Source organism: Heteronotia binoei, chromosome 8 (assembly GCF_032191835.1).
Source record: "Heteronotia binoei isolate CCM8104 ecotype False Entrance Well chromosome 8, APGP_CSIRO_Hbin_v1, whole genome shotgun sequence".
Lineage (NCBI taxonomy): Eukaryota > Metazoa > Chordata > Lepidosauria > Squamata > Gekkonidae > Heteronotia > Heteronotia binoei.
Genome location: NC_083230.1, coordinates 99,459,751 through 99,473,234, shown reverse-complemented (window position 1 = coordinate 99,473,234; position 13,484 = coordinate 99,459,751). Strand labels below are relative to the sequence as shown.

General features: G+C 45.5%; 1 protein-coding gene across 2 annotated transcripts in view; it reads left to right on the top strand.

Moving 5' to 3' along the window:
* Nucleotides 1-3,992: 3,992 nt before the first annotated feature.
* Nucleotides 3,993-13,484, top strand: part of DNM1L (dynamin 1 like) — a 50,585-nt gene continuing 41,093 nt past the window's right edge. For both annotated transcript variants that reach the window (XM_060245699.1, XM_060245698.1), the window contains exon 1: nucleotides 3,993-4,209. In XM_060245699.1, the coding sequence (XP_060101682.1) occupies nucleotides 4,108-4,209 (102 nt within the window). In that variant the 5' untranslated portion in view covers nucleotides 3,993-4,107. The remainder of the gene's footprint in view (nucleotides 4,210-13,484) is intronic.

The following is a 13,484-nucleotide window of genomic DNA, read 5'->3' as shown; positions in this document are numbered from 1 at the left end:
CAACCCAAGGCTTTTCGAGTTGCCTTCAGGAGAGCTAACCCAGGTTTAGCAGCCGTCTCAATACAGCAGGCTGCCCAGAGACCCAGTTTGAGGCGCTGGTAGGTAAAATGCCTCAAATTGGAAGAGGCCTTCCAATTTATTACCCTATTTTGCCATGTGATCCTAACTTTGTATCATTTTACACTCTTAACCCACCACCAGCTATATGTATTTCTGCTCGCTGTACCCCATTCCCTCACTTGGAGAAAACGGATGCTTTGGAGAGTGGACTCTATGGCAGGGGTGTCAAACATGCAGCCTGGGGCCGAATCAGGCCCCCGGAGGGCTCCTATCAGGCTCCCAACTGGCTGTCCTCTGTTTCCTTCTCCCTCTTGCTTCCTTCCACATCACAACTTGCTTTGCCAGGCTTGCTCATTTGCACAGGAACTACAGAGCAAAACCTTCATTTTCTCCATTGCCTGAGGTTCCTTCCTTGGGAAGGAAGGGTGGGGAGGGAGAACTTGCTTTGTCAGACTCTCTCAGTTGCACAGCAGAGCTACTGAGCCAAGCCTCTCTTCCTTCTTTTGGCTGAGGATCCTCCCCATCCTGGTCCCCTGGGGAAGGAAGGAAAGAGCCAGAGCTTCCTTTGCCGTTCTCTAGATGCCATGGGAGAGATACAAAGAAAGCACCTTTAAGACCAACAAGTGCTAATGTTTTAAAGTGTTTCGTCTTAAGTTTTTTTAAAAAACCACCGTCGTGTCTGTCTGCGTGATTTATAAAGTTTATATCTTTGCTGCTTGTCATTATATTTTATGACAGATGTGGCCCATCCCAACAAGGTCTTATTTATGTCAGGTCTGTCCCTTATAACCAATGAGTTCGGCACCCCTGCTCTATGGCATTGTACCCAACTGACGCCCCTGACCTCTCTAGCTTCCACGCCCAAATTTCCAGGAGTTTCCAAGCCTGGATCTGGCAACCCTACCCCCCCCCCCCCACATCCACTGCTGATGGCCAGAGGGGACCCTGCAACTAATCCTGGACCTCCTTACTGTTTTCAGCAGTGTACAGATCATTATTTCTATTGCAGTAGCCCTCCTCCCCACTGTGGTGCAAGGACTCTAGCAAGCCGTATTAATTCCAGAGCAAAACTGCTGAATTAGAATTATTCAAAGGGCGGGGGGGGGGGGGGAGGGAGCTGGATGCAATGTCCTTAAACCTCAGCCAAGACAATTGTTCTCCATCAAACTAGAGCTTTTCTATTAACATAGCAAGATTAGGAAGGTTTGGTTATCACCTGCAGCTGCTGTTGTCAGTGGTCACTGTACTTATCTTGCATACAACTGAGCCTTGCACAAAAACATCACAGACCTTAGCTCTCTGGCTCACTCTCATTTGCATATTAGGCCACACCCCTGACACCAACCCTGCTGGAACTGCATTCCTGTGCATGTTCCTGCTCAAAAAAAGCCCTCTAGCATCTGATGAAGTGGGTTCTAGTCACCTAGGGCAGTGGTCCCCAACCTTTTGGGCACCAGGGACTGGTTTTGTGGAGGAAAATTTTTCCACGGACTGGGGATGGGGCGGGGAAGAGCACAGATGGTTTCAGGATGACACAATTGTGCACTTTATTTCTTTTAGTTTGGTGTAGTGGTTAAGTGTGCAGACTCTTATCTGGGAGAACCGGGTTTGATTCCCCACTCCTCCACTTGCACCTGCTGGCATGGCCATGGGTCAGCCATAGCTCTGGCAGAGGTTGTCCTTGAAAGGGCAGCTGCTGTGAGAGCCCTCTCAGCCCCACCCACCTTTGGAGTTCAATTATGCTTGTCACAACCTTGCTCCTGGCTCCACCCCCAAAGTCCCCAGATATTTCTTGAATTGGACTTGGCAACCCTACCGGAAACCCTCTGGCATCCAGAAGGGATGGGGGGTGGTGGGGGGTGGTTAGAGTGTCAGTTCTGGAATGGAAAATTCTTTGGGAGTGGAGGTTGGGAGAAGAACCTCAGCAGGGTACATTGCCACAGAGCCCATCCTCCAAAGCATTCATTTTTCTTCATGGGGACTGATCTCTGTAGCTGTAATTTCCAAGGGATCCCCAGGTCCCATGTGGAGGCTGGCACCTTTAGCTGGAATCAAATATTGCAGAATAACACAAGAAAACAACTAGAAGGCTTCCATCTTTAATTTTTAAATTTCAACTAGAAGGCTTCCATCTTTAATTTTTAACAGGCAGCAGTGACAGGTGTGTCTCCCCAGGTGGAGGTTGTTGATGGGTTAAAAACAGTGGAATCCTATGAACACTTTCCTAGGTGTAAGATCCATTGAATAGACTTGAGCAGGCTTCTGAATAGGCCTCCTTAGGCTTGCTCTCCAAACCTCATGTCTGTTTGTTTTTTATTTTTGGGGGGCCTGTGTGCATCCCACAATTTGTAAAAATCAGAACAGCATGTATAGTTGTCAGCTCCAGGTTGGGAAATATCTGGATATTTTGAGGGTGGAGCCTGAGGAGGGTGGGGTTTGGGGGAGGGACTTCAATGGGGTATAGTGCTTTCCACAGAGGCCACCTTCTGAAGCAGCCATTTTCTCCAGGTGAGCTCATTTCTGTCACCCAAATATCAGCTGCAATCCCAAAGGATCTCCAGCTATTGCCTGAAGACTGGCAAACCCTAGCATAATGTCCAGAAAAAAACCCCATGCTTCTCCCCCCGCTCCCTTTTTTTAACAAGTTTGTGACACCAAACCTGATAAAGAGGTCTGGTTAGCTACAAAGCTTGCATAATGTATTATTATCAGGGGTAGTTTTGTAGAAAAAAAGGTGATGGAGCTCATCCAGGGATTGTTATGCAGCTGCTCCTACTATTCAATGGACAAGGTGGGAAGGTGGAACTGTCAGAAAGGTTCAGGAACTGCGATTCCAAGGCTTGGTTATTATGTGTCCATGTGGTTGGTCGTAAATCAGGGCTGGCCAAACTTGCCCAATGTAAGAGTCACAAAGAATAAAGATCAGATGTTTGAGAGCCACAAGACATGAACTTCAGATGTTGGAAGGCAGGCAGGCAGGCAAATAGATGGAGTAGGAGAGAGGTGGAAGGAAAACAACTGTAACGTTAAATGCAGCTGGCTTGGATAAGTGCTTTAAAGAGACAAGACTTCTCCAAGCTGGCTGACAGGACGGTGGGGGCTTCAAGAGCCACACAATATGTGTGAAAGAGCTACACGTGGCTCCTGAGCCACAGTTTGGCCACCGCTGTCCTAATAGGGTTGCCAATCCCCAGGTGGGGGCAGGGGATCCCCTGGTTTGGAGGCTCTCCCCCCGCTTCAGAGTCGTCAGAAAGCGGGGGGGGGGCAGGAGAGAGAAATGTCTGCTGGGAACTCTATTATTCCCTTTGGAGATTTATTCCCATAGAAAATCATGGAGAATTGATCCGTGGGTATCTGGGGCTCGGGGGGGGGGGCTGTTTTTTTGGGATAGAGGCACCAAATCTTCAGCATAGCATCTAGTGCCTCTCCCCAAAATACCCCCCAAGTTTCAAAAAGATTGGACCAGGGGGTCCAATTCTATGAGCCCCAAAAGAAGGTGCCCCTATCGTTCATTATTTCCTATGGAAGGAAGGAATTAAAAAGGTGTGCCGTCCCTTTAAATGTGAGGGCCAGAACTCCCTTTGGAGTTCAATTATGCTTGTCACAGCCTTGATCTTGGCTCCATCCCTAACGTCTCCTGGATCCACCCCCAAAGTCTTCTGGCTCCACCCCCAAAGTCCCCAGATATTTCCTGAATTGGACTTGGCAACCCTATGTCTTAAATGAAACCTATTCCACGGATTTCGGTCTTGTCCTTCACGGGCATTACCGTCCCGAAGCATCCTCTAGGGGGAGCAGCCGAGCACATCTCTGCTCAGCCGTCCCACCGTCGCACTACAACACCCGTCGTGCCTTGCGGCGCCGCTCTTTGCGCTGCGGCGCGAGAGGAGGCGGCGGCGCGAAGCCTGCTGGGAGCGAGCGAACGGGCCGGCGCCAATGGTCGGCGGCGGGGTGGGGAAGGCGGCCGAGTGAGCGCCCTTCCCTGCCGCCTCGTCTTCCTCCATTCATTGCCGACCCGGCCTCTCCGCCGGCCCTGCCGCCGGCGCTATGGAGGCGCTGATCCCGGTCATCAACAAGCTGCAGGACGTCTTCAACACGGTGGGCGCCGACATCATTCAGCTGCCGCAGATCGTGGTGGTGGGGACGCAGGTGAGGCTGCTGGCGGGCGTGGCCTCAGCCAGGGTGACCCTCAGGGCGGAGGGGAGGGGGGATCCTGCTGTGGCTGCTGCTCGCGGTGTCCCCCCCCCCCAGAAGAAAGGGAAGGGGACTCCTCCCTCCCAACGCAGCAGAGCCATGCTTGCAAAACCCAAGTTGCTTCCCCAGGATCACTGCTTAAGCCTCCCCCACCCCCCGTTATTACACTTTTTTTTGCCCTCTTCTTTCATTAAGTCTCTGCCTTCCGTTTTAATTTATTCTGCACTTGCCTGTTTGCCCCACATTGGAAAAGGAGGGTGGTTTTTTTTTTAAAGGTTTCTTTAGGTACTGAGGGCCAATTTGGTGTAGTGGTCTAACACCCTTTTAAAGCCATCCATGCTTGCAGACATCACTGGTGGTAAATTCCACTGCTTAATTACTGGTTGAGTGAAAAAGTGTTGCCTTTTGCCTGTCGTGAATCTACTACCTATCAATTTCAGTTTGGTGTAGTGGTTAAGTGTGCGGACTCTTATCTGGGAGAACCGGGTTTGATTCCCCACTTGCAGCTGCTGGAATGGCCTTGGAGTTGTTCTTGAAAGGGCAGCTGCTTTGAGAGTCCTCTCAACCCCACCTACCTCACAGGGTATCTGTTGTGGGGGGAGAAGATATAGGAGATTGTAAGCCGCTCTGAGTCTCTGATTCCGAGAGAAGGGTGGGGTATAAATCTGCGGTCTTCTTCTTTTACTGGAAGGTGCATGCAACATAATTATCCTGCCAGGGGTTATCAGCAGTTCACAGTACACCTCCGCACCCACAGCGGGTGAGACTGGCGGGATGTGCCCTGCGTCATGCTCTGAGGTCTATGCTTCTGCATTAGCATGTATCTCTGACCCATTTCCAAGATTTCAGTTCTTGGGAGGAGGTGAGGAATAGCAAGTCTAGCAACTCCGTGTTAAAAATGTCAACAGGCCTCAAGAGCACAAATGAAAGAAAGGGGTGATGGAGTAGAGACAGGTATGAGAAGGTAGGTGGGCTGTCGGCAGCCACCATGCCCTGCCCTCCCAGAGCTTCTCGTACCACCAAGCTAATTGTTTTAAAATAAATTGTTTGTCTTGCCCGGTCCAATAGGCCCCCTTCCTGTTCTCTCCCTCTTGGCAGCTATCTAGAGACTGTGGTAAATGGAGACAGTTGGAATATATGGAGAGGAAGGTCTGTGTGGGGGGGTGTGGGTAGGAATAGTAATGGTATATGGGAACCAGAGGGATAATGGGCAGTACGAATTGGCTTTGTGAGGAGAGGATTTATGTGCTGTCTCTGGGAAGCTGGAAATAATGATTATTGTAGTTGCAATTCATGGTATGCTTTTTAATCTCTGTATAATTTTTGTTGCAACAGTACAGTACAGGGCAAAAGTAATACATGTAGATCCCAGCCTAATTTTATTATTTACAAGGGAGTGACAAAAAGTTTTTGGTTTTTTTTGCAAAGACAAAAAGAAACTGGAGGAAAAAACAGCTGACTGACATTTTAAAGAAGATGCGTTATGGGTGGATAAAGCATTTCTAGTTAACAATAAGTCTGCCCGTCTTTGGGGTGTCACAAATCTCTTTATTTTTAATGGAGTAGCCTACCATGTCTTCCTTTGGAATTTGATACTGGGGACTAACACAACAGTAGGATGGCTGTTGCTATCCTGTCTCAGTTGTGAGCCTTCAACAGGGCATTTGGCTGGCTGTTGAAAGAGATGCTAGATGTAATGATCTTGGGCCAACTCAAGGTTCTCAGGTGCATGGATGTATAGAAAGAAACCTAAATAATGTGGATGAAGTTTGTTCTCACAACACTCTTGTAGAAGTAGGTTACTAGGTTGCTGTTTTTACAAACTGGAGAAAGAAAGCTGGGCAAGTAGAAGTCTACCTAGTAGTTTGATTGCAGCTGAGATTGTATTTGAACCCAGCTTCTTGGGTCAAAGCCTTCTTGTGATACCTGTAGTGAGTAAATGCGAGAGCAAGAATGAGAACATATAGAAGATGATGATGACATTGGATTTATACTCTGCCCTTCACTCTGAATCTCAGAGTTTCAGAATCTCCCTTAAACTTCCTCTTCCATAACAGATGCTCTGTGAGGTAGGTGGGACTGAGAGCTCTCACAGAAGTTGCCCTTTCGAGGACACCTCTGAAAGAGTTATGACTGACCCAAGGCGATTCCAGCAGCTGCAAGTGGAGGAGTGGGGAATCAAACCCAGTTCTCCCAGATAAGAGTCTGCGCACTTAACCACTACACCAAACTGACTCTCAAAATATCAAATAATATGAAGCTGTCTAATACTAGGTCAGACCATTTGTCCATCTAGCCCAGAAATGTTTTCTTTGACTGACAGCGGCTGACAAAATGAGGTGTGTGTGGATAGCCTGAACAAAGAAAAAGAAACAAAAGGGTGCAGAGGGCAATGGAATATTTAATAGTTATACAGCACCTCTACATTTCGCATACAGTTTCGTTGGGAGGAATCTTTCAGATTCTTTTTTGTTCCGTTCCCATACATACACTCTTCTCCAGAGGATGTATGGGAATGGAATGAAAAAGAATCTAAAAGATTCCCCCTGACAAAGCTATATGTGAAATGCGTAGGAGCTAAATAACTATTAAAAATTCCATTGCCCTCTGCACCACTTAGTTGCTTTTTCTTCATTTCGCTTTGAGGTGGTCCCCTTTTTTCCTTCGTTGATTTGCGTGAATAGCCAGGGGGTGGGGAAAGGGCACATGGTGCGTTTCATTGCAAAATTGTTCTGCAAGCTGGCTAGTTGGGAGGTGCTCTGAGAGCCATACATAAACCTGCCTGACCTCTTCAGAGGAAAGGGATGGGATGATCAGTGAATACAGGTAAGATTACTTAAAGCAGTCGGGGAAAGAGTTTCTGTTGGAACAATGGGGCAAACATGTGTAAGTTAACCCCTCCCCCAGGACTGGGACTGATCCATTTCAGGGGGCTTCAGGGCTGCTTTTTAGATCCACCTAAACAGTCTGAACTCGGGACTACCTTTACCTTTTTAAACTGTAAGGGTGCATTTACATACAGTAAATACTGTGTTTTGCAACTGAATTTTTGCTATTCTTACACAGTAAAAATTCAGTTGCAAAACACATAATTTGTTGTAGTGTGAACATAGTCTAAGCATCATGTGAAATAAGGGAAGAAAGTATGAAAATGAGAATTGGGGGGCGAAGAAGCCAAGTCTGTGGGATTAGAGTTAAGAAGAGGAGGTCCAAATCAATGGAGGAGAGTGTGCAAATGGTTGAGGAAACACAGCATTAGTGATACAACTTGTCAAACTTGAATGGATTTTGTGTTAAATTCTGTGCTGAATTTGACTGTGTATGATTTAACAAATGTACATATTTTCTTATTTTATAATTCTGCCAATTTTAGTTGTTTTGCATAAGTTATTGAGGTTTTTCTCATCACAGCAGGAACAGTGAAGTTGGATTTAATGCTATTGTACGTCTCGGTCCACCATTTTTCTGGCCACTTAGATTGTTTCAGCTGTTGCTGGGGCTAAAAACTGCATTTTAAATAAAAAGATAGAAAGTTGGGATTGTCAGGAAGCTGCAGCCTAAGCCCACTGCACTCTTCTATATATTTGTTCTGTGTTCCTACAGAATTGGTGTGCATGGAGCCCTGGTTTCTGTGCATGTTCTTATGCATACCTATTTTATAGAGCACTGTATATTCAGCCGCATGAAAATTTAACTGCTTCTTTAACCAAACAGAATCATAGAATCACAGAGTTGGAAGGGGCCATACAGGCCATCTAGTCCAACCCCCTGCTGAGAGCCATTTTGGTTGTAGCGATTAAGTGTGTGGACTCTTATATGGGAGAACCGGGTTTGATTCCCCACTCCTCCACATGCAAGTGTTGGAGTGACTTTGTGTCGGTCATAACTCTCTCAGAGCTGTTCTACTCAAGAGCTGTTCTTTGCAAGCTCTCTCAGCCCCACCCACCTCACAGGGTGTCTGTTGTGGGGAGGGGAAGGGAAAGGAGATTGTAAGCTGCTCCGAGACTCCTTTTGGTATTGAAGGGCAGGATATAAATCCAATCTCTTCTTGTTCTTCAATGCAGGATCAGTCTAGAGCATCCCTGACAAGCGTTTGTCCAGCTGCTGCTTAAAGACTGCCAGTGAGGGGGAGCTTATCACCTCTCTCGGTAGCCAATTCCACTGCTGTGCAACTCTTACTGGACAAAAGTTTTTCTTAATATCCAGCCGGCACCTTCCCACCCTTAATTTAAACCCATTTTTTGCAAGTCCTCTCTGCTGCCTAGAGGAACAGCTCCCTGCCTTCTAAGTGAAAGCCCTTCAAATACTTAAAAGAGAGCAGTCAACTCTCTTTAACAGGTCTGTGTTAAGCAAGTCTCTAAGAGGAATCACCTCAAGTGTTTTATCTTGGGAATCTGGCTCTTAAAGTGCCCAACAATCCACACACACGTTTTGGAGTTGAAATAACTTTATTGAAAGTTTTTAACTTCCTTTATTATGCAAGAAATCAATAAATGTGATAATATCAAAATTTGGTGCACAAACTAAAAATAGTACAAAGAAAATAACAGTTAGCATTTTATAATGTCATCTACCTCCAAAACAAGTTAGGAAATCCCCTTAACAAATAAGCATTGTTAAAGACTTAGTCTTCTTTGTACAGGTTAGTGTCCAGTGCACAAGAGTCTTAGCAAGAAAACCCCAACCCGACATCCATTCCACAGGATTTTGATTAAAAAGCCCCAATAGATTTTTAAAAGGAATTTAAAGGAAACTCAGGGGTTTATAATTTGAGGATTCTTCTGATCTCTTTCCTCTTCTATCTCTGGAGCAGAGCTAATCAAGCTACAACCAGTTATTTATGATTGATGATAGGTATAATAAGCTAGTGATTCCAATTACTTTGTTTACTCCCAAAGCTGGAGGTAAGTTATCAAGGCTACTCAAACCTTATCGATCCTCACTAACATTGTGAAATGTAATAAGGGGAAAGACTTGGGTTCAGCCAGGTGTTGCATTCCTCTCTGGTACTGCATCTAAAATTTAAAACCTATAAAAATATGTAGGATCCTAGGATTAATATGCAGTATGCTGACTACATAGCAAAGTCATGCAACACTGGATGGAAAAGTAGTATGAAGGGAGGAATAGCATTCACCTTTCATGTCTGATTTGCTACACAGTTGGTGAATGCAAAACTAGCCCTGCTAAGATGGGACTTCAATGGGACATTTCTGAGTAAATCGTCTGCTGGGAAATTTGAGCCACCCACTGTTCTTCCTTGCTGCGTATGCAGCTCACATACTCAACATCAGCTTTATGGCATAGGTGAGAGTAACTCAGCTTCCGCATCTCATATTCTTTTCTTCTGTCATACTGGGGTGCAGACCTTTCTTTCCTTTCCTCTCCCTTCCAACTGTTTGGGAAGGGATGGGAGACAGGAGTAAAACAAGCAGAATTATCATCTTACCCATGTTATCCTGCTGTGAAATCGCTCCTTGTCCTTCGGCTTTATTGATCTTCTCTGGTGAATCAGTGTACGTCTCAAGTACTGCAAACCTCTTGGGCACAAAATATCAGCTGGGTGATCCAAGCTGCAGTCCCAGCGAGTAATCGTGGAAATAGGTGTTAGGCTTTGTAAATGGGTACTGTTTCATGGAGGTCACTGTAGTTGATACTTGGGTGTGCATTTTTTTTTAAAAAAAAAAGTCTTTATAAACTGTGTTTAAATTTGGCAAACCGAGATTGAAAAATTAACCTTGGCAAATTGCACTGATTTGGAATTTGAAAAAGAAAACAGCAAAGATTATAACCTTTAGGAGACATTCCGTCTCCTAGGTTCAGGGCAGAATTACCGGCACAAGAATCCTTTTTGTTTGATGCACCCATGAGAACTGTGCTTGGTCCACCATAGATTAATCATAAGTTTTAATATTTTATTAAAGTTTATACCAAGGAACAGAAAGAAAAAAGGGTAAGAAAGAAAAATAAAAATTTACAATTATATCTCTGCCTTAAACATTGCTACAAGGAATCATTGAAACACACTTATTTTACCTGAAAACAGTTTGGAATATTACTGTCAGTAGTAAGAACAATTACTCTTCGACCTGGATCTGGAAAATAGTTTTTGTGATATAAAAATATCAATATCATAGATATGATTTCAACTTACAATGTTATAACTATCAAAAAAGAAACTTATCACATATGAAACCATACATATAGAGGATTCAAAAGAGTTTCTATGTCTTGTATTGGTTTCTCTTTCAAAAGAGACAAAAGTTTGAAATTTTGCTATTTCAAAAACCTTCCCAATTAAATCTTGTTTAGTTGGTACATCAGGGTGTTTCCAAGATCTTGCAGCTGTAATAATGTGCACCATTAGGTATTTCGTGTTTTTGCAGAGTCCTTTGAAAAGATGTTCAATAAAAATAATTCTGGCTTAAATTGAATTTGTGTATTCAATATTTTTTGTAACATTTCATGAATCATTCCCCAATATTTTTTAACTCAGTCACACAACCACCACATGTGATAGAACGATCCAACCTGGGAGTTACACTGCCAACATTTGTTAGAACATTAACACAGAACTCAGATAATTTTTTAGGTGTCATATACCATCTGTAAAACATTTTATATAGATTTGCTTTAAGACTCACAGACCGTGTCAATTTGACATATTTGCAGAGATTTTCCCACACCTCCAAATTTACATTATAACCAAAGTTCTGGGCCCACCATAGACTAGTCCAATAAATTCTCTTTTTAAAATAAGTCCTCCATTAATGCGGCACAAAGGTTCAACATGCTTTCATGTGTGTAACACTAGGCTTTTCTTTCTTGAAGACAGTTTGCAGAATGCACTAATGCTCAATAACATGTTTGTGTTTTTCCTATTAGATTGGCTTCATCTGTGGCTTATCAGGGATATAGGTCTATAGTGAAGCCAGACTTGGCCTCTCCATCTATAAAAGGATAATATGAAACTGAAGAAAGTAGAGGGGGGGGGATGCAGAAAAGCCAAAACAGACAAAGTGCTGGAAAGCATTTGAACTTTTCAGGTTTTTTTTAAAAGAATATTAAAGGGGAGTCTAGTTGCGGTGCATGTAATTATGGATCATATATAGAGCTTTTTCTCCCTCTTCCAAAAATTGGGGGCACCCAGTGAAGATTGGGGCAGTAGATTCAGTGCAGGAAAGAAAAACGCAAACAACACCTGTACATGATGCAGAATTAATGTTTGGAATTCATTGCCACAGGGTGTGGTGACGGCCACTGGCTTAGATGGCTTTACGACAGGATTTAGAAGATTCGTGGAGGAAAGGTTCATTAGTGGTTGTTAGCCATGATGACCTACTGTGGCATCTGTGTTCAGAGCCCTGATGGATTAGACCAGTGATGCATCTAGTTCGGCATCCTGTTCAGCAGCCAACCAGCTAAACTGGAGAGCCAGATATAGAGCCCAAGGTCTTCCCCTGATGTTGCCTCCCAGCACTGGTATTCCGAGTTTTGTATATGGAGTTTCCCTTATCTCAACATGGCTAGTATCCAGTGATTGGACCTACCCTCCATGAATATGTCTAACACCCTTTTAAAGCCGTCAATGCTTGCTACCATCACTGGTGGTAAATTCCACAACTTAATTATTGGTTGAGTGAAAAAGTATTGCCTTTTGCCTGTCGTGAATCTACTGCCTTTCATCTTCAGTTTGGTGTAGTGGTTATGTGTGGATTCTTATCTGGGAGAACTCGTGGGCATTCAATGAAATTGCTGAGCAGTCGGGTTAGAACGGATATAAGGAGGTACCGTATTTTTCGGACCATAAGACGCACTTCCCCCCCACCCAAAAAAAGTGGGGGGGAAAGTGTGTGCGTCTTATGGTCCGAAGGTACATACCTTCCGGGGGGCGATCTGCTGCCTCTTCCTCCGATCCAGCGCTTCCCCCGCGCCTGCCTGGCTCCATCTTCAGGCAAGCGCTGGGATCGCTCCACGTGGCCCCACCGCAAACCCAGTGCTTCGCAAGCGCCGGCTGCGGAGGGGGCAGCGTGCTTCCTCCTTGCCTGTGTGCCTAGCTTCAGCTGTGATGTTTACAGCAAGCGCTGGGATCGCTCCCTCCGCCCTCCGATCCCAGCGCTTGCTTTAAACATCACAGCTGAAGCCAGGCACACAGGCAAGGAGGAAGCACGCTGCCCTCAGCCGGCGCTCGCAAAGTGCTGGGTTTGCGGAGGGGGCGGGTGCTTCCTCCTTGCCTGTGTGCCTGGCTTCAGCTGTGATGTTTAAAGCAAGCGCTGGGATCAGAGGGGGGAGGGAGCGATCCCAGCGCTTGCTTTAAACATCACAGCTGAAGCTAGGCACACAGGCAAGGAGGAAGCACGCTGCCCCTTCCGCATCCGGCACTTGCGAAGCGCTGGGTTTGCGGTGGGGCCACGTGGAGCGATCCCAGCGCTTGCCTGAAGAAGATGGAGCCAGGCAGGCAGGCGCGGGGGAAGCGCCGGATGGGAGGCAGAGGCAGCAGATCGCCCCCCAGGAGGAAGGTGCGTCCTATCCTCCGGAGCGCCTTATGGTGCGAAAAATACGGTACTTCACCCAAAGGGTGATTAACATGTGGAATTCACTGCCACAGGAGGTGGTGGCGGCTACAGGCATAGCCAGATTCAAGAGGGGGTTAGATAAAAATATGGAGCAGAGGTCCATCAGTGGCTATTAGCCACAGTGTGTGTGTGTATATTATTGGCCACTGTGTGACACAGAGTGTTGGACTGGATGGGCCGTTGGCCTGATCCAACATGGCTTCTCTTATGTTCTTATTTCAACCCAAGATGAGCCATTGTTCTTTAGCATCTTAATGAGGACTTGGCTTTTGCTGCTTTGTGGTAGCAAGACGTTCTTATTCTTATGCATTTCTACGATGTGTTATCTTTGTTCATTGGTTAAGGTTTAAGATTAACCCATGTTTCTGTTTTTCCTTGGATGCCTTTGTTGACTCGCCCTCTTCCTTGCTTTGCTGATGCAACTTTTCTTTGGAAATATGCTCTGTTGAACTTGAGTGGCCTAATTTTTGATTCCCTGTGGATGCATCTTGGTCCTGCTCAGAGTGTTTCCAGCCTGAATTGGAGCACAGTTACTCAAGATGTCTTTTGAGCCATTTTCCACACAGATGAAAATTAATGCTAGTTTGTTTGTTTAAATGAGGGAATTCTGTTCGGTAGCAGAGTGATCTAGTGCTTTTTTCCAGGGTATATGAA